The sequence below is a fragment of the Pollachius pollachius genome (genome assembly GCF_949987615.1).
Source record: "Pollachius pollachius genome assembly, chromosome: 18".
NCBI classification, from domain to species: Eukaryota; Metazoa; Chordata; class Actinopteri; order Gadiformes; family Gadidae; genus Pollachius; species Pollachius pollachius.
This window is the reverse complement of record NC_136951.1, coordinates 9,570,956-9,597,093: the sequence shown is the minus strand read 5'-3', so window position 1 is coordinate 9,597,093 and position 26,138 is coordinate 9,570,956. Positions and strand designations below refer to the sequence as shown.

The 26,138-nt window shown below is 43.9% G+C and overlaps 1 protein-coding gene across 1 annotated transcript in view; it reads right to left on the bottom strand.

The window, feature by feature from the left end:
- The window catches only part of astn2 (astrotactin 2), a gene marked incomplete at both ends in the record, with an annotated part of 274,785 nt that overhangs the window by 129,495 nt on the left and 119,152 nt on the right, over positions 1 to 26,138 (bottom strand). Inside the window, 2 exons of the mRNA XM_079755910.1 lie at positions 11,340 to 11,507; positions 16,120 to 16,266. Coding sequence (XP_079612036.1) covers positions 11,340 to 11,507; positions 16,120 to 16,266 — 315 coding nt within the window. The remainder of the gene's footprint in view (positions 1 to 11,339; positions 11,508 to 16,119; positions 16,267 to 26,138) is intronic.

Sequence of the window (26,138 nt, the reverse complement as noted above, 5' to 3'; positions counted from 1 at the left end):
GAAGCAAATTGTGGTGACATCATTTTAAAAAGGCCAAATCTGAAGGGAAATACACTGATACAGATGTTTCTTAAGATGCTAACAATTTAATAGAAGCTGTGTCACAAAGATCATGCATTGACAACTTTATAATAACACCACTAACAGCGATTTTCAATAACTTTGGCAACGCAGTTCATTGAAAGTTGAAAATAATTCCCAACACAAACAATCTCATGTTATGAAAGAAAAATATTTGGGGGATTGAATAAGTAAATAATAAGGCAAGGGCTGAACTGCAGCAATTCATTTTTGCATGCATTTACATTTTCATTACGTCCCATAGTCCTTGCGGAGTCCTCCTAAAACTACTCAGGCTTGTCAAAGATTTGCACAGCGGCAACAATTCAACAATCAACAGCTCACAACGCCTGGGGTTTAGTCCAAATGTTGTTAATCCTCAGAATGGAATTTCTGAAAAAACGTTACTAGAGAGTGATTGAGGGAGTAGGGTGCCAATCATTCATCTAGATCTCTAGATCTCTCTTGACAGACAGACAGACATACGATACACACAGAAAAAAAGACGGTCTGTTAGATAGATATCATAGGTATATAGCTAGATAATTATGAATCCCGGATGTACAAAGGAAACTGTTTTAATTATTAAGTCATCATACAATGACGTCACAAGTGATTAGCATTCTTAACATATTCTGTAATATCAACTGCCACCCTTGTCTAACATGAATTAATAAACGGATTAATTTACTGCTCATCACCATCTTCTGCATAACGCCATTTGCATTCTATTACCTTGCAGTTAATAATTCATAATTTGACCTCATAGGCTAACCTTATACTCGTGCTTGTTACAAACTGCAGTGCTAGAAGAGAAGGTAGTATTAACAGTTAAGAACTATGTGATTTTTTATCTTCTCAGTGCAAAGTCAAAGGTTTTTGCGGAGGACAAATAACATCAATTCAAGTTCATGTTGTTAGTTTCCAACCAAAAGACCAATAGAATTGGTAACTGATTTTGTTATAACATTTTTGGGTCACGCATCTGAACACGCACGTACACCAATATATTAGTCTTGAATGTCTTCCTGTGTGTGTACACTTAACCTTCATAGCGATCTACCTGCTGTGTGTCTGTTTGCTTGCTTTGTGTATGGTGGTGGCTCACGAGGAGACACACCCGTTACCTAGTAACAGTTATGTAGACGAGGGCGAGACCAAGCGAAAGAAGAAGACAGGTCAATATGTTTAGCCGTTATTCACCTCTGCTGTGTTTATAAGGGGAAATCCATTAGAGTGAGGCGAGGAAACGGAATTCAATAGCTTGACATCCAAGAATGAAGGAATAAATAAACAATGTTTTTCTTTCTTCTGAATGGTAGCAAGGTTAAAATGGGTGGGATATTTTACAGTGTTTGTAAAACAGCCAGCCTTTATGGCAGCAGTAACAACACTAAACAGGAATTTTATCAGATAGCGTATAACGCTCACACACATAGGGCCCTATTTTAACAGTCTGAAACGCAAGTGAGAAGCGCCAAACACAAGTAGCTTTGTGGGCGGTTCTATGGCTATGTTGCTATTATACCGGCGGATAAATGACTCTTGCGCCCGACGCAAATCTAAGAAGGGTTGCCCTGAAGTAGCCTAATTACCCGTAGGTGTGGTTTGGGCGTAACGTGCAATAAACCAATGAGAGTGCCATCTCCCATCCCCTTTAAGAGCCATGAGAGCATTTGAATCTGACGAGTTGATATTTTGACAGCGCGTCTGCAGTCTCCGATGAGAAAGATGCATGACCACATGAATTTTAAACTTCAAATGGCTCAGTTTATGGACAAATAATGTGGCCTAATTTACACATGGAATAGCGTTTTCTTCCACAACTTCAACTATGGTTGAAGTTGCTATTGTTCTATTTAATGATATACGCAATACATTATAAACCTTGTTTCTTACCAGTATTGTATGCATTATCGTTATCGACTTGTGTTCCTAATATGCATGTGTCACCCCGTTAATATACATTGCCATGGACTGTATTATGCGTTACGTGTTTAGTTCGCGTGTGTTTAATCAGATGGACGCACACACGCGCCCCCATTATTAATTATTTCACACATACACACACGCGCGCCGCATTCATTCATTCATTTTAACACTCACTCGTGGTAAAACAATGTTTTCTCATGATCAAATACTCATCAATCCTAAAGGTTAGTCATTTAATTAAGCATAAACCACAGTGTTCATTTACATGTTGCATGCATCGTGCGGACTGGCAACAGCGCTAACAATACACCCCCTTTGAATCTAAAACATCGCCAACGTTATCACTGGGACAATGACTCCAATCGCACTGACTGTTTCATTAACACTTCCACTTTGGTATGAACATGGCATGAAAGGGCTATTAAAGCTAATGCGGCTATTAAAGTGAAACCGGTAACACGCTATTAAAAGCTCAGTCACAACCCGTTCTCCCTTTCTTTGGCCTCCACTACGTTCCCTAACTACGTAACTACGTTGATTAATCGGATGGTTTCGTAATGCACTGCTCTATGTCGTCCTCCTCCCCCCCTGTCCCCCCGTAGGGCTGAAATGGTCAGCTTTCAAGGTTCATGGAATGGGCGTAGGGGAGAGAGTTATGGCTCACCTGGCGCACGGTTACATTATGTCTACTGGAGGAAGCACCTACGGACCTTGGGAAGATCCATCAAAGCGCTTCTAACGGGTGGATGGGGATTTAATGGGAATTCTTCTGGCGGAGCTGGGGAATGTGCTGTTGTGGGTGACTGTGTGTGTGTGTGTGTGTGTGAGAGAGAGAGACAGAGAGAGGGGAGTAAAGGGAGATTCTGAGAGAGAGAGAGAGAGAGAGAGAGAGAGAGAGAGACTAATGAAAGGGAAATGGTGAAAATGTAAGGGGATAATACTGAGAAGGAGAGAAGGAGTGAGAATGAAAGTGATAGAGAATTAGAAAGGGATGAAGAGAAGAGAGAAAGACAACCAGACAGCGAGAGAGAGCAAGAGAAATAATGAGAGGGTCGGAGAAGAGGTAGCTAGCGTCTTCTTGGCCAGCTAGATACAGACACGTACAACGTCTATTATTTCACTCAGGTAATTTAATTAAATTTGTATTATTGGAGTTCGCCTCGTGGTTAATCGAACCTTAATCGCCCCTCGGTTGACCGCCAGGGTCTGTGTGGAGGAGGAGAGGGAGCGGAGCCAGTCCATCCATACATCGACCTCTGTTCTAATATCTACACCTCCAAATTTAGGGAAGTGGGCGCTTGGCCTGCATGTCCCCGCGGTCCAGAGCGTGAGGGCAGGTGTGGATTGATCAACCCGAACCCTGGGATAATACAAAGCTGGGTTCCGTCCAAGCAGGACTCTCACCGATGCTGATATTGGCGGCGGTTGGCGGCGGCGGCGAGTGACTGATAGGTGGTCCGCCTGATGACCTGGTGGAACAGCAGCGGTCTCGCTGGCTTGATTGAAGACACTGATTGTGTTTGCATGGTGTAGTCGTGTTTGTTGTGTGTAGGTGTGAATGGTAGTTGTGTCAGCCTTTTGTGTGTGTGTCTGTGTGTGCGAGAGAGTTACAGAGAGAGCGAGAGCGACTTTATTGGAGATGGATGTGGTGCACGATGTCTTATTTTGAATGCTTGTTCTTTTATCTCTGTGCATAACAAAGTATACGTTTCACTGAAAAGAAATCGCCATCATTCAAAAGCTAGTACATTCTTCTAGTGCATGTGCAGAACTTCTTATTCCTGCAAATATTTGTTTATTCTCCCTATCTCTCTCCCTCCATCGCTCTCTCTCTCTCTCTCTCTCTCTCTCTCACTCCATTGCTCTCTCTCTCTCCCTCCATCTCTCTTCCATCTCTCTCTATCCCTCTCTTCACCGCTTTCTCTCTCCCTCCATCTCTCTCTCTATCCCTCTCTCCATCTTCCTCTTCACCGCTTTCTCCCTCTCCCCCCCCCTCTCTCTCTCTCTCTCTCCCTCCCTCTCTCCCTCTCTCTAATGTACTGCTCTGTCTAACACTCTTATCTATCTATCTCTGTCAGAGCCCCATTGTTTGACCCGCTCGATTGGATAACCAGGGCCATTGTGGTAACAGATGCATATCCCTTACATATCATCGTCCCCCTTCCCCGCTCTCTGTGACTATCTCAGCAGCACCAAGTTTGTTTTGCTGCATTGTGTTGTCTTTGTGCATGCCCGCGACCAAACACACCTTACTGTTTACATCCTACTTCTCAGATAAGCCAAGAAGCAGATGTTCTCAGCTCTTATCAGATGTAGTGTGAGTGTGTGTGTGTGCGTGTGTGTGAGTGTGTGTGTTTAACCTAGCACCCGTATATGTGATGAAGATTTTCGTTTTCTAGCAGATATCAGCATGCAGTTTATTTTTATAAACACATAAATCAAAAGGTGAGTGAGTGGACAATTAAAATTATCTCCAACAGTAGTGTCGGGAAAGTTCACTTTCTACGTGAACTAGTTCAAAGTTCAGTTCACAAATTTTAAAATGAACTAGTTCAGTTAAACGTTCATAATTCAAAATTTTGAACTAAGTTCACAGTTCCAAAAAATTAACTAGTTAATAGTTCTTTTTTTCAATATGTTGCTGTGAGCTATTATTTTTTTCCGATATTTTGAACATTGAGCCCCCTTTGTGGTTTGTCTAGGATGAAAGAGAGTGGTTGAATCAAGTATCGTAGCGAAATACAGTGTCTATCACGTTTTATTGCACATTTAGGGCATTTTGTAAATCCCACTGATTTCTGTTGGAAGACTCATTGCTCATTCACCGGAAACGGAAAGGGGGGGTGTTCATGTTTGGTTGTAGTCTTTTCGCTCGGTTCTAGCCCTACTGTTGAGACGGAGAACCGAGCGAAAAGACTACAACCAAACGTAAACAGCCCCCCTTTCCGTTTCCGGCCAACAAGCAATGATTCTAGGAGGTATTCTAGTCCGCTGAGCTATGAGCCAGAGAGATAACATTATGGATTGTACATATTTATAATTCGAAATTCATCTCAGCCTTTATACCACAGATACTCTAGGGTCTATAGCATATCCGCATTGTCTGATTACAGTTTAATTCATTTTTTCCCAATTTAACAGCTCTCGTTTTGAAGAATAATCATTGCGCCATTCTTTTCAATGGGAATCGCGATGGTCTATACTTTCAACATAAAGTGTACATATTTATAATTTGAAATTCGTCCCAGCCTTTATACGACGGATACTATAGGGTCAATCGCATATATAATCGCGTTTTCTGATTAGTTTAATGTAACAGTAAGCTGACAACACTGCAGCTGCAAATTAACCACACGGAGATAACCATGGCAACTGGTCAAACAACACGGCGTTCTGCACGCTTATCCGCCGTGTTGATAAACAAATAACCCCCATATTGAACGAAGTTAAAGCGAGTGAGCGTGCCATTCACAGACACCAGAATGAACAAGTTCACAGTAAAGTTCATCAGGCAGTAATACAGTACATTCAGTTCACGTTCGCCCAAAATATGAACGAGTTCATGAACTATCGTTCAATGAACACGTTCAGGCACAACACTGCCCAACAGTATCACAATTGTCCATTTGCCATTTTCAAATATATATCTATCAAGAAAACTGACATGAACATCATCTATTCCGATGTTCTTTATACAAAAATGCAGAACGAAAGCCCTGCAAGTTGCATGAGAAGTGTGGTTGGGTGTGCTTATGTGTATGTATGTGCATATAAGTGTATAAGTGTGTGTGTGTGTGTGTGTATGTGTATGTATAATAGTGTGTGTGCGTGTGTCTGTGTTTGTGTGCTTGCTGACACCATGGTTTGTAGCCAGTGCAATGGGGAGCGTCTTACCCAGTATTACATTATGCATTGGCCTCCCCCGTGCCCTTGGCTAGCTCTACATACATTCCCCATACATTACCGCCTGTAATCCACCGTAATGATCTTAAGATGCACATCACTGGGCTTTCATGAGGACAGGGCCAGTTAAAGCCACTGTGATGTGTGTGTGCCACTGTTTTAGCTCTTAAGGTGCCGCAGGTGAGATCCGAGAGCCGTTATTTGATTGTTATTTGTAAGAAATGCCAAAGCCATTCGTCAGCTCTTAGTGAGTGAAATCTGCTGTGAGGAAATCGTTTTCAAGGTGACTGTGCCTGCGTCTGTATTAGCTAATTTAGATTATAGACCGCCTCTGGGACATTTCTGACCAATCAGGGCATATCTTCCCTGATTGGTTCAGCTAGTTCATCTTGCCTGTCAATCACAGGTGCGTGAAATGCAACACTTCTCAATGGTGGACAAACTAGGATAGGGGGAGAGAAGAGAGGAAGGGGACTTTTTAATCTTACTTTCAGCACATTATATTAACGATATATATGCTACTTAATACTTCTAATACTAGCACTACTGTGGGGGGACGTGCGACGTCTGGCCTGCGTACGCACGGGATTGGCCGGGGGGATTGGACCTGGTGGTGAGCAGGTGTCTGCACTCAGGTCAATCAGGGAGGGTGTACTTATGTGCCTGCTTTCTGTTGTAGTAGGAGAAGGAAAACCCGGAGCACGGACCCCCGAGATCCCGCACGAGGGAACCCACACGAGTCCAGCCAGAGAGAGACATTGTGGGAACAAACCCCTTTTTTCGTTACCGTTTCGAGTTTTGTGTTCTCGTTTTAAAACAATAAAAGAGACCTCCCGCTGAGGGACAGCACCCCTGCCTGCTCGCCTTTGTGCATTTGTGGACCTGCTACAACTACTAACAAGATAACTTCTAGATCACTATGACTGATTTGATTACTTAGTACATAGGCTTTTAGTATTAAGTCACATTCATGGACTAGCATGCAGTGCTTTTAATGTTCCCCAAATTGACATTATTACATGTACAGTATACCACTAAATGGCTCAGAGAATAGGTTCCTAGATGTATTGCAATAGTCTATTTCAGATTTATACGTTTTACGATTTAAACCCAAAGCTCTCATGTAAAGGCGCAAAATTGTCATAGACGTCTATAAAGTGACGTGCTATTCATTACCTTTCAGCGACTGTAAAGAATGTTCTTAATGTTCCCCAGACATTCTCATTGTGACCTCATATCGAATAGCCTCAAAAGGGCAAGTTATATGACAACTACTGAGCACTAGAAAATGCATTTCCCGCAGAAAAGGCGGTGAGTGCTGTAGTGCAAAGTGAGGTTGAAAATATATTATGGTAAAGCCACATAGTTTAAGACGTAAGGAAATGTTAAAGATCATGAGGTTTCATGAGGTTCATGAGGTTTTCTAACATTATTTTGAGTTCCCCTTACCTGACCATGGTCCCCCAGTAGCTAGAAATGGTGTTAGGTGTAAAACAAGCACTAGGTATCCTGATCTGCCTTTGAAAAAACAAAGCTCACACGCGCCAATTTGGAATTTTTCCCCGTATGTCGTCATACGGTGAAATATTACCTCCCCTTCTCTGCTTTTCCCGCCCAGAGAATTTGGCCGGCCAATGAGACAATGAGCTACGACTGTTGTACACTTCTTTGTTATTTCGATAACCGTTCTGCTGTTGGTGTTATGGCGCATAACCCGTCGGGTTCTCTGACGTCTCTGGTATATCCACGATACTCGTAATGGGGGTTAACTCAGCCATGGTGGAGAAGGAATTGGGGGAAAGGAACTTTGGCTTTGACTCCCTGAAGTACATGAACTGCGACATGGAGGAGAGAGGGATTGTTGCCCGCAATTGTCTCCCGCAGGGGCCATGTTGCCCGCTGCCGCAAGGCACCACCGCCTCGGCACTGCCCGCTGCCCATTTCCCGAGATGGTGGTGCCTCAGCAGCACGGCTCTGGCGGGATACAATCGTGGGCAACAATCCCTTTCTCCTCCATGTCGTGGTTCAGTCTACCTCAGATTGATGTGGAAGTGGAAGAACCAGAGACGTTGGGGAACTCGACGCATTTGTTTGAGATTCATAATATCGTCTGGAGGCGCACACAGCTTATGGCCGTGATAATATGTATTATGTGAATAGATATTGATGTATAATATGATATTATTTAGATATAGAGCTCCAGGACTCCCGCCAGAGCCCCTGGAGTGTTTTAGAATCTTTACAGAACACGGCCAAAGGCTGTGTGCGCCTTGCCATTGCGATACATGTAAACAGAGCCGCATGGTACTACCGTGGCCGCAAGGTGCTCAGGGCCACACCCCAACCCTCCTACTTGACCCGCCTCTCTCCTCATTTTCATTAAAGCTACAGACACCGAAACGGCGCGTTTGGGAAAAGCTCAATGTGCGACTGGCTCATAGAGGCTGTAATTCTGCACCACTGCTGAATTTCGGGAACGTCTTCAAATACTGTGTTAGGGGCCCACTAATACCTTGATTAAAGCATCCATAAAGTAGCATGCCATGGGACCTTTAAATGGCTTAAATCAAGTGAAGGGATTTGAACAGAGTCTAAATGGAGTAAACATTGTAAACATGCAAACCATTTAAAGAAATGTAAATGGTTGGAAACAAATAAAGTGAAGAGTTAAACAACTACCTAACTATAGCAACCTAATTGTTAACTATGACGTTATGGGATATACAAGGAACCTCTCATCTATCTCTCTTACACACACAAACCTCACAAGGTCTGTGTAAAAAACAGACTGACAGCAGCAGGAAATAATAAATGATAAAAAATACAAATAAAACACAAATACTAATCACGAAGCAAACACAATAATATTGCACATTAATCAACTTCCACAAGGTGAAGGAGAGAGATGCTGCAGCTATAAGGTGACTCCCGGATGCAGTCGTGGCAGAATGTGAACCGATAAGAGGGGGGTTCTCCTCTAATGCTCAGACGCCTGGCAGCAGAGTCGTAAGAGAGTAGAACTGAGAGTCACTGTAGCAGTCTGTTAATATAGAACTCCTTCAACCCTGTCTCATCCTCCTCCAAGGAGAAGGAACCCAACGCAGCTGAAACGTTATCACAACCAGCTCCCTTACATTGTCTCTCTGTCACACTCTCTCACATCCACGATTGAAAGTGTGGACGCACACACACACACACACACACACACACACACACACGCACACACACACACACACAAAAAGACAGAAAAAGACAGACGCACGCACACACAAGGACGCAGACTTGAGACACCGCTGTGGTACGAAAATCGAGACATTATTGCTAATACTGATGAAATTGTTTTAGTTCCTCTTTATAATCTTTCCTTCGGGGTAACTTACATATCCCCACTCAGTGTACAGCAATTACACAAATATGCCATTTTCATACATGAGAGGATTATAATCATACATATTATAATCTATATTACAATATGGGATGAGTTCTTCCGAGTTAGGATAAGCCAATGTCGTGTACTCCTATTGGACCAGCAGTGGCACCAGAATGGCGTAGGTAAGCCCAGGTGCTAACCTTCCATACCTTCCTTCCTTACCGTATGGTCCCCAGAATAGCACAGAAAACAACACTACGTAAACAAACTCAAACGATAAAATGTCCAGTCCTCTTTTTACTTTCTATTTTTGGTCTCACACCTGGCTTCTTACTTTCCCTACCAAACGACCAAATAAGGGCATTGACAATCTGCACGCTCACTAGCATAAAGAAGAAAAAAACACAAATTACGGCTTTTATGTTTGCCACATTGCCCTGTTTGCAAAAAGGTCTGGTTATGATTATTATAGCTGTAATTATTATGGGACTGTGTGAATATGAATGTTGAGCTATGTGTTTGTGTGTTTGTGTGTGCGTAGGTGTGAGTAGGTATTTTCTGTGTGTAGGTGTGGGTAGGTGTGTGAGTGTGCGTGTGTGTTTGGGTGTCTGTGTGTGTGTTTGTTTGTGTGAGCAAGTCTGTGTGTATGCGTGTTTGTGTGTGTGGGCGTGTGTGTCCGTGTGTGTGTGTGTCTGTGTGTGTGTCCATGTGTGTGTGTGTGTGTGTGTGTGTGTGTGTGTGTGTGTGTGTGTGTGTGTGTGTGTGTGTGTGTGTGTGTGTGTGTGTGTGTTTGTATGTGTGTGATCTAGAGTGAATAATGCAATTTCCTCGTAAATATCCCTTGGTCCCAGTGAGCGAGACGTAGCTGGAAATATCATTCACAGTGGGAGGGCAACGGTGGTCCCATCCCCTGCAGAGACCATCTCCACCCGGTTGGTTACGGAACGCACAGGTGCTGCACGCACACTGGGGCCACTTAACCCCCCCCCCCTTAAAGTTCAAAGTGGACTCCCCTCACCCCTTGCATCGTACTCCCATTCCATCCAGCATGACCATCCGCTGCCATAAGCACGCTGCTAAACAGCGCTAAAACCCCCAGCACTGTCTCTATCCGGATCCACCGCTCCCATGCCTCAGCACACCGTCCACGGGCACACAGAGCAGAGTGCTCACTGTGAGTGTGTGTGTGTGTGTGTGACCCGCATCACCTCCGCTCCGGCTAACCTTTCACTGTTTACTTAGTTTTGGGCAGTGTCGATCGTCACTCGTGATAACGCATATCTGCAGGTTTTGAAGCACCAGCCGCCCCCTTGAGAGGCTCCTTCAGATGTGAGAGTTGGGTCTCTTTGTTAATAGATTGCTTAGCAAAATAGCGAGTATGCAGCCCAGTGTATTCTGACTGCCTTTAATGTATGGAGACCTCAACAGGGTCAGAGAGAGAAAGCGAGCGATGTCGAGAAGGCGCGTGATGTAAAGAGAGAGAGAGAGAGAGAGAGAGAGAGAGAGAGAGAGAGAGAGAGAGAGAGAGAGAGAGAGAGAGCGAGAGAGCGAGAGCGAGAGCGAGAGAGAGAGAGAGAGAGAGATGACGGCGGCTAGCTGTGACGGATTAGGTCCCTGTGCTTAAACCTTGGAGGTTCACATAATACATACAAATGTATTCATTCATTATTATTATTATTTCAGCTAAAGGCACCGTAATGGTACACTGGAGACTGTTGGTTTGGAATGCAGTTGAGACCATGGTGTGTGTGTGTGTGTGTGTGTGTGTGTGTGTGTGTGTGTGTGTGTGTGTGTGTGTGTGTGTGTGTGTGTGTGTGTGTGTCCGTAGTCTCATTTTGTGTTTAATATTCAAATATTACATCCATTCAGATCTCCTCAAGAGGAATGCTAATTGTTTTTGTTTGCAAACACGTGTGTGTACGTGTGTTTATGTCGGTGTATGTGTGTCTGTGTGCATTTTTCTGCATGCATGTGTGTGTCTGTGTCTATCTGCTGTATGCAAGTATGTATTTCCATGCATGGAAGTCTATCTGTGTGTGTGTGTGTGTGTGTGTGTGTGTCACAAGACACTCACCTGTCTCCTGGTCACACAGCTGTTCACAAGGCTCAGTCGTGCGCTGGCCACAGTAGTCTCTCACCCACTGGGTGGACGAGTTAGTCTGGTAGTAGAGGGTCAGCTGGGCAGGGTTCAGCCAATTAGAAACATCCAGGAAGCTGCCCATGCTCACCACAAAACTACTTCCTGGAAGGAGAAGGCACACACACACACAGACACACAGACACACACACACACACACACACACACACACACACACAGAAAGTAAGCCTTCCATCTCTCTTAAGGTCGGACGGAGGCTACTGTGGTGAGCCCCGCTGCTGAATAAATACAGGTAGAGGAATAACTTGCTTCTTGGGAGATTTAGCTCTGATTTCAATTAACCTCCAGATTGGGCCGTCATTTAAACAATTAGCAATTAAGGCACATGATGCGGATATTGATGAGATGGCTCAGGCTAATGGATTGCAGAGATTACCTTCAGTGGCTACATCATTTCACAAACTAGCCGGTGAACACTGTGTTTCATGGCCGATGCCGGCGTGTCTATAATTCCCCACCAATCTCAGACCAATAAAGGCATTATATCTAATTGATGGCAGGGCTGGTCGGCTCCGGAGGGGATTTCTACTCGCTATAAGTGGAAGGAGATAGTCTGGCTCGCTTGTGAATAGTTAGAATCATCGCAAAAGAAAAGTTCTAATAGAAAATACAAAAAAATACTTATTTCGCCCTTGAATACAGTGTGTGAGTTTGTTCACGTGGTTTCTTTTGGGCAATTTTTTAGTCTTTGTTGTGGCAATTGAGGAGAGATGTCTGTCGGTGTGGAATGAATGGAGGTTCCACAGACTACGATCTATTATCCTTGAATAGCGTTCAAGGGTAAAAAAAAAAGATCTGAAAACATAAATGGGACAACGTTGAATCAAACCCTCCTCCAGCATAGGTTCGCACCACAGTAGTTAACGCAGCATTTCACAACCCACACACTGCTAAACAGCGTATCAAAATAATAATGCATTAAAGCAATATCACACGAGAGGAAGTGTTGTTATACTCACTATCTGCTGTGATTATCTGTGACACGCGGCCCGCAGCCTCAAACCTACGACAGACTCAAAGCCTTGCTGATTTGCAGTTTAACACCACAACCTCAAATGGGACGTTGCTTTTTTTTATTACACTTCTACAAGCGCCACTTATTAGTTAACAGTTTATGATTTGTTTGTTTATTTTATCATTCATTTGGCTCTGTCCACCCAAATAGTTCTGCAACTGGACTGGGACTGGACTGTTGCCAAGCAACCTATAAACATTTTCCTGCACAGTAGCTTGCTACTTGATGTAGGCCAGCTACTTTGTATAAAAGACATCCATCTGTATGTTTCCATCTATCGTACAGCCAGTGAAAAACAGTCTGTTGACAGTTCCTTCGGTGGCATGTGTGATTCCGTTGAGTTACCAGCTTACCATCGATAATGTTGTTAACAGTTATTAGAAACAGCTGTAAAGCAAGTTATACATGCAAAGTCCCGGTGCTGTTATACTCCATATCAGCAGTCATGGGCTGCTTCTTGTCAAATCAAATTCCTTGGTCTGGAGAACAAACTTGTTTAAAGAGTAATATGAAACGCTGGATGAAATGTTGGAGTGAGTGGGGTGGGTGGTTGGTCTAAGCAGCCCCACCTGAACCGAGTCAGACTGATTAGACCCTGGGGCTGGGCGAGGCTGCACACCTGTGGTGTATGGGAAAATCAATGCCCACAGGCTAAACCAGCTGTCACCACACACTCAGGAAGAGGTCTGAAATTTCGAAACTGTGTGAGACTACATGCAGTAGCTACTACTACATGTGTCTCGATCTACAACGATAGATTAAGATACATTAAAAAGTTATTGTGGTTTACTGTCTTGAAAGAACCGACACAGCCCACCACACACTAACCGATTCCAGTCCACAACCCAGTCGGGATTTTAAAAATCGAAAATCACGCCAATCTCAATCTCTCAAATTTAAAACAGTGAATTTGGTGTAAACAAACAAAAACACACATAATGGCAGACGATGGTCAGGAAGAACTAGCCATGCTAGCTTTTGCAGTCGTTTTTTCAGAAATATTTTTACTCAGCAGGCTGTTTCTCCATTTCGGAAGATAGCCACAAGTTTGCTTTTGCCGCCATCTTTCCCACCAGTCATCAACTGCCTGCATACTCGTCTGTTGTCGGGTTTTACCCCACACTACAGGATATCGGATGGTAAATATTGAACATGTTAATATTTGCGATTACGAATCGGTAAGGATGGTTAAAATAACACTTAGCATTCCCCACGCCAACATGTGTCCTGGGGTCCCTGAGGATCAACGTTAATCCACCTAGGTGGCATTCAACAGGGTCTGATGGTCAACTGACCTTCTCCCGTCAAGCCTCGGAGAACTAACTCAATAAGAAAGCACATAACACACCTACACAGCAGCCTGACGTCAAGGGCTTGGTTACATAGCCAATTTTACCGTGGGCTGGCATTTCTCCCTGCCTACTGAATGGTTCCTCAGGAACCTTGTAAGAACATGAGGATGGAATGAAAAGAGGACGAAAGACGAAAGAGGACACCTGTAAAATTTGCACACGTTCAGAAAGACCCATGCCAACACTGCAATCAGAGGAGCTGATGGAAATGTGCATGTGTGTGTGAACGTGTGTCAGGTATGGATATGTGCATACGTGTGTGTGTTAGTTTACGTGTGTTTGTGTGTGTGTGTGTGTGTGTGTGTGTGTGTGTGTGTGTGTGTGTGTGTGTGTGTGTGTGTGTGTGTGTGTGTGTGTGTGTGTGACTGTGCGCGTGTGTGTAGTTCTTTATGTATGTTAGTATGCATTTGAGCACATGGCTTTGTGTGCGCCTGCATGGACTGGACCGTGGAGGTCACAGCACACTGTGTGGATGCGTAGCATTAGGAAGGTTTGACCTGCCCTTAATTAAATTGCCTCTACCTCTTAATCTCTCCACTTCCTCAAAAGCTCTCCCTCCATTGCCAGCTTCCCTTCTTTCACTATCTCCCCCTCTATCTCTCCGTCTAGCCATCTCTCGGTCTCTCTCTCCCGCATATATCTCTTCCAATCTCTCTCTCTGTCTATCCATCTCATTCTGTCTATCTCTCTCCCTCTGTGTCTCACCCGATATGTCTTCAACACTTTATCTCTCGCTCTCTCTCTCCTTTCCCCATGTCTCTCGCCCTCTCTTTCTGTTTATCTATTATCTCTCGCACACAAACACACACATGTACACACACACGTACACACAAACACACACAGACACACACACACACACAAACGTACACACAAACACACACACACACACACAGAGACACAAGCGCACTCTTGGCCCTCTCTCTCGCTCTGCCTCTCTCTCGCTGACCCCCTCACTCTCCCTCCCTCCCTCCAGTGCCCTCTCTCTCCCTGTGCCTCTCTCTCGCTGACCCCCTCACTCTCCCTCCCTCCAGTGCCCTCTCTCTCCCTGTGCCTCTCTCTCGCTGACACCCTCACTCTCCCTCCCTCCAGTGCCCTCTCTCTCCCTGTGCCTCTCTCTCGCTGACACCCTCACTCTCCCTCCCTCCAGTGCCCTCTCTCTCCCTGTGCCTCTCTCTCGCTGACACCCTCACTCTCCCTCCCTCCAGTGCCCTCTCTCTCCCTGTGCCTCTCATCTCTCCTCTCCTCTGTACAGAGCGAGGGCTTAAGGACGTAGCGACTCCTCTGCTAACCTGCCAACTTCCCTAGCTACGGATGAATGCTTCTTATCACTCTGCCCCACCCCACTTCCCCCAACACACACACACACACACACACACACACACACACACACACACACACACACACCACCCCTTCCCCCCAACCCCCCTCTCCCCCCCAAGGCTTTTAAAATGGCCTCAATCAATTGGACAAGTGCACAGTACACTGGCTTATGGTCGCCCGTTGATTACCTCGCATATGAAATCACCCCACGAGCTCCAAGTTTGCAGCTTTCTTTAGGGGTTTCGCTGCTCACTGTGAGATTGTGTCACGGTGTCGTTTGACGCACAGCAGCGCTTATTACAACAACGCCTTGGGTGTTGACTTGTTGTTTTTTTGGTCAATATCTCTCGGAAGGCAAAATTATTATAAAGGGGAGTCTTGAGAGAGTGTCTGGGACGTTACTTGGAAAGTGATTCAGTGCGGTGAAAGAGTATAAGTGTGTGATGTATGTCTCCATTGTCGGCCCACTGAAGCTCAATGGGCCCAATTAAGTTTTAGCCCATTAGTTCGGACCATTAACTAAAGTCTGACCTGGAGCGGTTTCTAGTGGGCCGAAGAAATGGTGATAATGGCTTGGGGAGTGTGTCTGTGTCTGTGTGTGTGTGTGTGTGTGTGTGTGTGTGTGTGTGTGTGTGTGGACGTGAACCGAGTCGTATTGATTTGACTCTGTCGCTGGGTGAGGATGCACACCTGTTGTACATTAAGCAACACATGGTGGCTAAAATGGTTATTATGAAAGAAAACAAGAGGAGGAAGTAAAACTAAATTCGAAACATAGAATGAAATTCCTAACGAATACACAATTTTTACCATTTTACGTTGGTTTGAACACAACTTTCTCTAAGTGACCGACGGTGAAGACATGGGCAAATCACAAGCAGGTAGGGGTGAGGGAACGTTGCTCAAGGAAGCCTAAAGGCAGAAATCTGCTGGCGTCAGGGTTATGGCTGTGCTTTTCTGGATCCCACTCACATTTGAATGCGGTAAAAAAAGCAACCATAACACTTACCGTCTGCTACAAAGTGCTCGGGCACATGCAGGGTGACCTTGACGGACAGCGTGCACGCGTTCTGCGTGGCGAAGACGGCGGCGACCACGCAGGTGATGATGGTGATCAACGTCAGGTTGACCTTGTTCAGAGGACTGGGTGGGTGACCTGGAAAGAAAGAGAGAGAGAGAAAGAGAGAGAGAGAGAGCGAGAGAGAGCGAGAGCGAGAGCGAGAGAGAGAGAGAGAGAGAGAGAGAGAGACACAGACAGACAGACAGACAGACAGACAGACAGACAGACAGAGAAAATGATGTGAATAGTTAGTGGGTTTGAATAGAGCAAGGTCAAAAGACAGATGGCAAACCTATTGAGGATGTTGTAGTGACAAAAAAAGGTCTATGTCCTTTTAGTTTTTAACAAATGGATGCCAGTGTTGATAAGTAGGTTAGTCGGTTGGGCGACAAACATGAATTTACAATTTTGTTGTGTTAAGATGAACATGTTGTGTGAAAATGTTAGCTTTGGAGTGAGGAACCAAGTCTTCAGCCTGCTTTGCTCCCATTTGGCTTTTGTCTTGTCCCTGAAATTAGTCTTAGCGGTATTGTGTTGCTTTGCTAGCAGAGTTAATGTTTTAGTTGTGTTTTATTAGGTTATGTGAACAAAAACATTTGTATGTTATGAACAACAAGTGATAATGAGGAGTGATTCATTTTAATCACTTGAAAGTCAGTGATGCAAAAAATATATATATAAACGCTAATTTATTGGCTAGCTTGCAAACATGATATGGTAAAAGTTGACTTTCAAAGGGCTGGAGAACTCTTTGTGAAGTGATGTTCCAGACACAAAAATCAACGCATTTGGTTACCTACTCGTCAATTGATGTCTTGGTACAAGAATCAAGTTCCTGTCTTTTAATACCTAAAGCGAACCCCCCGCTGGATGCGTCTGTCACAATAAAAAAGTCCCCCGAGCTAAACACTCTTCAAAAAAGAGTAATCACCGTCATTGGCCAAGAAAGGTGGACAAGAAAGACATCCACTTCAAACACAGTATCACGTCAAGCTTCAAAGAGGTTCATACTATGGTCAGAGCGCCGGGACAAGACCGCAGTCACCGGGACTGCATCTGTCCTTTTCATCGGCCGTCCGAGCGGATGTCTTCAGTAATACAATTATGGGATGACTCAGCTTCTTGCAATCGCCTTGCAAAATGGAACACTTGTTAAATAATGTTTTGTTTTGTGTTTCCCTGGAAACAATGTATGATAAGGGATATTTAACCTTGACAGTAACACATTCAATAATAATTATTTTTGATTAGTCAAATTACCATTAAGAAATACATTATAAGTCAAACACATTATCTATATTGCACCATCTCATCAACCTTTTGTTCTTAATTAAATTATTTTAAAATTGTCATGTTAAAATAATTTTACTTTCACTTTTCTGTCCCTTTTGCTTCCGTTTTCTAATCTAATCCATCCTTTACAACTCTAGTATGTCAGTTTAGGTCACGGTGTGAGATTGCAACGTTATTGCAATCGACGCCTAAAACCTCCACTTCATTCTAGTGCTAGCTAGATGTCTTTGTTGCCGGTGGCGGCTGCTTTGATAACCGCCGCTTCATGCTAGCAGGAGTGTGTTAGCCAGCTGGCTTTGTGGCCAACGGTGAAAATTGGAATAACCTCCGCTTCTTGCTAACACCACTTCGTTAGCTAGCTGGCTTTGTTGCCGGCTGTTGGGACAAGCTGCGCTTGCACTTTTTCCTCCCCCGTGTGAATCATCATCCCCTATTCCCAGCTCCACCTTCAAAAGGCATTGGGATGTTACATAAATGTCAAAGAGAGTATGGTTACCACCCACACGCATAAAACCAAGCTCCCCCTTCATGGCAGTCTCCAGACGGTACAGATGACTGTAAGCCAGGCCTCGTGGGGTTCGGCTGGGTGTACTAATACAATACGTGGGGGTAGATTACCGGGGAACACAGAGGCTTACAGCCCTGACTCAACGCTTAGTGGCTGGGTGGACGTCGGAAAGGGCCAGGAAAGAGGTTTATATGTGTAGCCAGGCTACAAGGCTCGTAAACCCGGTATACCTATAGAGAGATCTATTTCCAAGCGGTGGGCGCAGTGAACAGACACTGAAACCCACTAACACACACACGCTGAAACACACAGACACACGCTGAAACACACTAACACACACACGCTGAAACACACAGACACATGCTGAAACAAACCTACACACACTCAGACACACATTGAAACACACTCAGAAACGCACACAGAAACATGCTGAAACACACTGACACACGCCGAAACACAAACGGACACATGATGAAACACACACACACAGTCTGTCACTCAAACACACACACCCGCTGACTCTCTCACACAAACACCCTTTCTCTTATCTCACACACACGCAACCACCACACATTCAAACCTCACAAACATGCACGACTCGCACTCTCTCACACACAAACACACACACACACACACATCCCCCTTATACTAACACACACACAGACACGCACACACACACACACTCTCTGTCTAAACACATAAATACAAGCTGAACAGACCAATCAGAGCAAACGGCCCGCTCTCTCTTTAATCCTCAGGTCTAATCAAAGTCCAACACCTTAGCAGCCCCCCTTGAGGGCAGCCAACACAATTGGCCGCAATCTCACCCGCTATGATTTATCATTTGAACAATGTTAGATCATAAAAAAAAAACACAGACTTGAGGGGGCCCCAGCTTTTGTATCCCCCAACAGCCCGGGATCTTTGTGCCAGCGTGATGTATGATGTCATTGCGGGTGACAGAACATTTGATTGGTCGTTTCACTTGCCCTTTTCCTCTCTCTCGTGGCGCCCCATTTCCAAGGCATTGAAATTAGTTGTTTATCGGCCATCAAGCTGTATTTATTGTGTTGGAGGTTTTTTTTTTTTTGGGGGGGGGGGGGAGGAAAAGGTTTGTAGAGAGCTTATAAAACACTATAGGATTAAAGGCCCTGGAGTCGTGTTGGGCGGAAGTCCTTTGACACACTTGTGTGAATGCTTGTCACTGTTTTATATATGTGTGGTTAACAGTGGGACCTGCTGTTTTTTGACGTCAACCGACAGCCTCTGTAGTTAACCTTCTGTGCGTGTGTTACCGCCAACTTCATCATTCTGTGAAAGACAAACGAAACGTGTCTGATCTGTTCTGTTACCAGGTGCATACTGATTTAATAAGATTTGTGTAAACAGCGGGGAACAAGGGGGTGACTTGGAGAGGATTCAACAGCAGCGGAAATGTAAGAATATGTCTTCATTCATGTTGAGTCATTATTATTTCCCACACACACACACACACACACATGCACACACACTTGCACGCTCATGCCAATACTGGTACACATTAAAGTGTCAAGAGAAAATATACATACTATATTTAGTATAAATGAAGTATTATATGTATACAATATATTTAGTATAACAATATACGTATGTATATAGTTAGGCCAGGTATGTACTTTATACTAATGATGACCAAACACTCACAGATACTGTGGCATGTCCCTTTGATACATAATATAATTCATGATGACTTTATACATGTAGATCATTTAGAAATTTTCAAACTGTTATTGAAACACATTTTTTGATAAATGCTAATTGTAAGACTGTGGGTTGTACACATTCTAAAAAAAAGAACGGGTTAAGAAAACTGTACGAATTTAATAGACAATGGAAAAGCCGGCTAACAACATCAATATCCATAGGCGTGGGTCGTCAGATGCCCTCAGACACTAACTGGCTTGAGATCACAACCCTTTGTCAGGCAAAGCCACTACTAAAGACCTTTTAACAGACACTAAACCACCACGCACACAAACACATTTGCACACCTCCCATTTCTCTATGTACTAAGATTCGGGGGGGGAGGCAATACTGTTGATATTTGTGTTCTTAGTTCATAGAGGATGGCCTGCTCTCTGGCATCTGCTCTGTTATCGGCTGTGTCAGCGACTCAACACTGGGAAGGTGCTCTGTGACCGCTTCCTGCCTCCTGCTACGGTCGCAGTCCAGAGGGAGGGGAGTGTCAGTTTACCCAGAGAGCGCACGTTACCCCGCACTCCGGCTCCTCCGTGTTGCCTGATGCTGTCAGTGTGTTTCTACCGGCCAGGCCTGGCGGTCATCTAGGAGGCATCTCCCAGCATCAGCCATTATGTCTTCTTATTCTGCTGCTGTTTCCCTCCTTTGTCTTGTTGTTTTCCATTCCTCTTTATTCCTTCCTTTCCTTTCTTTTCGATGGGCTTTTTTGCTAGTTCTTAAAGGGCATGTCTGCTGCAATTCAAAGTGTTCTCTTTTTCATTTGTTTTTCAGCAACCCAAATGACAAGACCAAATGTGGCAATGTGCTTTATGTGACCATGTCACCTCACATTGACCTTTGACTGCTAAAACTATGGCAAACATTTCACCACCAAGAGTAAAGGACTTCAGTGGCCAATAATATGCAGCTCCTTATGTCTCTCTAGCAGGATCATCCTACTGTGTATACTGTAGACATTGGATTCCATATAGCATTTAACTATGCAAGGGCTCCATACCATACACATCTACCCATTTAGTCTTCATTCAATTAAAAAGTTACGAGATATGGACTTTCTCATTAAGTCTAGGGAATTCAGAACGTTGAGACAAATTAAAACTGAATAAGCTTACTAATCTACTCAAAATAATAGGGTGAAAGGCCAACGGTGATAACAAAGTCATTATGATTGGTCCAGCTGCATGTCTTACCACTGATTGTCCGTCGGCAACTAAAATCCTGCTGTCAAATATTGAGGACGAGTCCGCCCATGGACAGTGAACCCATGGACAGTGAATAGGGTGGAGCTTATTTATGAACTCTTGAAATATGATCTTCTTACCCTCTCATTTTGTTCCTATATATAAAAAAATAAATCTGGCAAAATATGAGCACAATTGAACAATATTTAGAGGTAGCTCAATGACCGTGAAGTTTCTCATACCCAAAAGAACAAATAAAACAGTCAGCAGCATCTACCACTGAGCTGAATTCATCTGATTCTGAAACCAGCTTAGAAGAATATGGTGAAGAGATGGACATCACAATGCATACACCAAAAAGAAAGAGGGGGCGAAAAACTGTCATTACTCCAGAACTCGCAGCTGCTCTAGATCGCACAAAAGTGTCAGACCGCAAGGATGCTTTTATCATAGCACAAACTGCCAAAAGCTTGGGGCAGAACATTGATGAACTTGCTCTAAACAGAGACTCAATTCGCCGAAACAGAGTACAACACAGAGGCCAGAGAGCTGCAAACATAAAGGCCAAGTTTCAGGGTAACGTTCCCCTTGTTGTTCATTGGGATGGCAAACTGATTCCGGATCTAATTGGAAAAAAGAAGGTTGATTGCCAGTATTGGTTTCAGGGAAAGGAATTTCTCAGCTACTTACAGTTGCCAAGCTTCCATCCGGAACAGGCGAGGCTCAGGCTGCTGCTGTCTTCGGAGCCATTCAAGACTGGGGCTTAGCAGACAGCATCCGAGCTATGTGCTTTGACACCACCAGCTCAAACACTGGTCGGATTGCTGGTGCCTGTGTCCTTCTAGAGCAGAAGCTTAAGAAAGAGCTCTTGTCACTGGCTTGTAGGAACCACATTATGGAACTGATAATTGGTGCAGTGTTCCAAGTATGTATGGGAGCCACATCTTCTCCCGGGGTTCCACTCTTCATACGGTTCCAGGAATACTGGGAATTTATTGACACAGCAAAGTATGAACCGCGGATTGCAGCCGATGATGTGGCAGGTCTTGTGGAAGACATTAAGCAAAGCACCATTGATTACGCCAACAAGCATCTTGAACAGAGTCTACCAAGAGATGACTATAAAGAATTCTTGGAACTCGTGGTTGTGTTTCTCGGTGCTGCTCCTGCACGAGGAGTGCGATTCATGTCACCTGGTGCAATGCACCACGCCCGTTGGATGTCCAAAGTTCTATACAGTCTCAAGATCTGGATGTTCAAGGCTCAGTTCAAACTGACTCCCGCAGAAGAGAGAGGGTTACGTGATGTGTGTGTGTTCGCAGTACGTGTCTACCTGAAAGCCTGGATCTCTGCTCCTCAGGCATCAGGTGCTCCTTCCAATGACCTGCTGCTACTTAAGTCACTGCTTGAATACTCATCAATCCATTCAGCCATTTCAAAGTCAACATCACGCAAGTTTTCCAAACACTTATGGTACTTGTCACAGGAACTTGTTGGCTTGGCTTTCTTCGACAGTCGGGTCAGTTCGTCAACCAAGAGACGGATGGTTAGTGCCATGCAGAATGAAGAAAACCAAGAGCACGATCATTCCAAGCCAATCCCTGTTCATCTGGATTCATTCAATGACAAGAACTTAGAAGACTTTGTCACAGCAAAGTCAATGAAACTGATCAGAATCATGGAACTTCCAGATGGATTTCTCGCGGTTGATCTGGACTTGTGGCAGGACAGAGATGATTACAAGCAGGCTACAGAAGCAGTCAAGTCTCTTAATGTTGTCAATGACCAAGCTGAACGTGGAGTGGCACTCATTCAGGACTACAGTGGATTACTAACCTGTGATGAAACGCAGCTGCAATTCCTGCTGCAAGTTGTTGAGGACCATCGCAGATTGTATCCTGATAGCAGGAAACAGACTCTGTCCGGGCTGCCATGAAAACAATAAATCTAGAGTTTGCTGGACACTGATATTAGTTGTCAGAAACTGAACAAGAATTCACTATTACTGTGTTCAAAATAAATAGTGTTGTTTAAAATAAATTTGTAGAAATACTCCTAAAAGTTGTGTAATTCGTTGCATTTTTATAAATTTCGTAATCTTTGAGGCACTTGAGCTACCCCTAAACATAAGAATTTATTGTTCAAACTTTGCATAGAGTGTTTTTTTATTATGCCGCACAGATTAGGGGGGGTAAGACTTAAAAAAAAAAAAAAGGAAAAAAAAATGTATTAGTTTAAGCTCCACCCTAACAGTGAACCCATGAACAGTCAACCCATGAACAGTCAACATATGAACAGTCAGCCCATGTTAAGCCAAGCCATTTAAAATTGATCTGTTTGTGTGGGGGATTCAAGTTCTTTAATACAATTGGGTCTGTACCAAAATCAAACAGCACAATTCATCAGACTTCTGTAAAGCCTTTGTGTGAGACAGGAGCAAAGATGAGGCAAACGTGTTCGTGTTTTACATCAAGCACAGCCTTACACAGGGCATAGACTTGAAGAGCATAGCGGGTGTAATTCCACATATCAGTTGACATCATAAGTGGGAGTGTCCAAGCAGCCCACTAAAACATTAACACATAAACAAACAGACAACAAACAGATATGATGCACACGTGCAATACTTTACCGCAGAAGCGTGCACCTCTTTCTCACCCCTTCACTCAGAGGTTTGGGAAAACCCTTACTTCTCGTTTATCCCACAGATTGATTCTGGGAAACACAGCTGCAGTTTGGCTAATGTGTTTTTTTCGGAAGGTAACACAAGTCTATCTGCTGCTAACTCAACAGGTGATAATTATCAGCAGGGTAACAAACGCTGTCCTTTGTCCCCGTGTGTTCATCTCACTTAAGATACGGAAAGCATACAATTACTCCTGCGTTGTGCTGCCAAGTGGACCACGGTTAATTGTTTTTTACTCCTTACATTTTTTTTCGAATGGTTTTCTTTACTTCGTTCAGCGTTTAACACCATTTAGGCAAAGGGGACCTCATGAAATATAAATACTGTATTTAGTGGCCGCTTATATCCAGAGTCACTTGAAATACCTTGAGGTGGAATGGGTTCTAAGCAAGGCGAATCGAACCCTTAACCCTGGCAGAGAAAAATGCTAATATTTAACCAATTTAGCTGAAATGGATTTTTGTTCAGTGCAGTTGCATTTTAAATTCTTTGGATATTTTGCTTCTATAACTTGTGACATTTCAAAGCATCCACCCAATTATTCAACAATCATAATTATAAATACTTATAATAATTGTATTCAAGCTTCGCCAACAAATGTCTAACACTTGACTGTGATTTTCACAGAATGACAGTTTGCACACATGCCGAGTTCGACATGTATTAGAATAAGTAAAGCCACATAATGCAACATACCGCCTCCTACCCTAAATAGCTCGAAAAACTTAGAGGGATTTGTATGGATTGTCATTTTCAATTAATGTGGCATTGTATTATAAAATCTTGTTTTATAACATTGCCAAGTGCCTTTTAACATAAATACAGGGCTGATAGGAAGTGGAATTATCTGTGCCTGAAATGATCAAATACATTCTAAGACACCATAGAGAATTGCCTTTCTTGACAACAACAAAAGGAGCAGAACTCGCACACCATGTAGCCGATGCAACAATACGTTTTATTGCATAAAAGTGTAAAGTGCTACCCAAAGTGCTTGCAAAACGTTTTCAGTCCCATTCAGACCATCCTCAGTGCAAACATACAAAGGTAAAAGACTTCCTTATATAGACTACGCCTAGTTGGTGGCAGACATGTCAATCAAAAGGTCAGGTAGGTTGACGTGTTGGCTAGACATTTTAAAAGGCACCGCTCACCTATTTTCACTTTTCTTGACAACATACATAACATGCTCAAGCCTGAATTCAGGCACCACGCCTGAACTCTATCAGGCCTGTAAATAACTGGAAGATCAATATATTGATGAAAACCTTACTAAATTACTGACTTCATAACCTGACTGCATCTACTAAGTTAATATTGTATTTTACATAAAAAATATCTAAACATGAAACAATTCAAATTGTTATAATGCAACTAAGGGGTGACTTAAAGTCATAACAAAAGAGAATATCTTTATGTGTACTTTCACTTGGTCATTTTTGATTCTGATTGGTCAGGGAATTTTTTGACTATTCACCAGTAGTACTGTTGCTTAAAGGTCCCATGGCATGAAAATCTCACTTTATGAGGTTTTCTTACATAAATATGAGTTCCCCTAGCCTGCCTATGGTCCCCCAGTGGCTAAAACTTGCGTTCGGCGTAAAACGAGCATTAGGTGTTCTGCTCGCCTTTGAAAAAACGGAGGAATGTGGTCCCTTATGTCGTCATAAAGGATCTATCAACTTTAGCTTTGACTCCCTGAAGTAGATGAACTGCGATATGCTACCTGCCGCCGGTTGCCGCGAGGCACCACCGCCCGGCAGCGGGCAGCGGGCGGTTCAGTCTACTTCAGATTGATGTGGAAGTGGAAGAACCAGAGATGTCGCAGAACCCGACGAAGTCGTTTGTGATTCATAATATCATCTGGAGGCGCACACAGCTTTTGGCCATGATTATATGTATTATATGATATAGATATCTATGTATTATATGATATTATTAAGATATAAAGCTCCAGGACTGTCACGCTGTAACGCTTCCTTGTTATTTGGATAACCGTTCTGCTGTTGGTGTTATGGCGCGTCGGACACGTCGGACTCTCGTCTCTGGTATTTCCACAACGAGACTCGTAGTGGGGGTTATCTCAGCCATGGTTGAGAATGAAGTGGGGGAAAGGAATTTTGGCTTTGACTCCCTGAAGTACATGAACCACGACATGGAGGAGAAAGGGATTGTTGGCCGCGAATGTCTCCCGCTTGAGCCCCGCTTCCCGCTGCCGAGGGACCACCGCCTCTGCGCTGCAGGAGGCGGTGGGGCCTAAGCGCTGACCGCTGCTGAGGCAGTGGTCCCTCGGCAGCGAGGCTCCGGCGGGAGACAACCGTGGTCAACAATCGCGGGCAACAATCCCTTTCTCCTCCATGTCGTGGTTCAGTCTACTTCAGATTGATGTGGAGAACCCGACGCGGTCGTTTGAGATTCATACTATCGTCTGGAGGCTCACACAGCTTTTGGCCTTGATAATATATGTATTATATGATATAGATATCTATGTTTCATATGATATTATTTAGATATAGAGCTCCAGGACTCCCGTGTGTTCTAGAATATTTACAGAACACGGCTA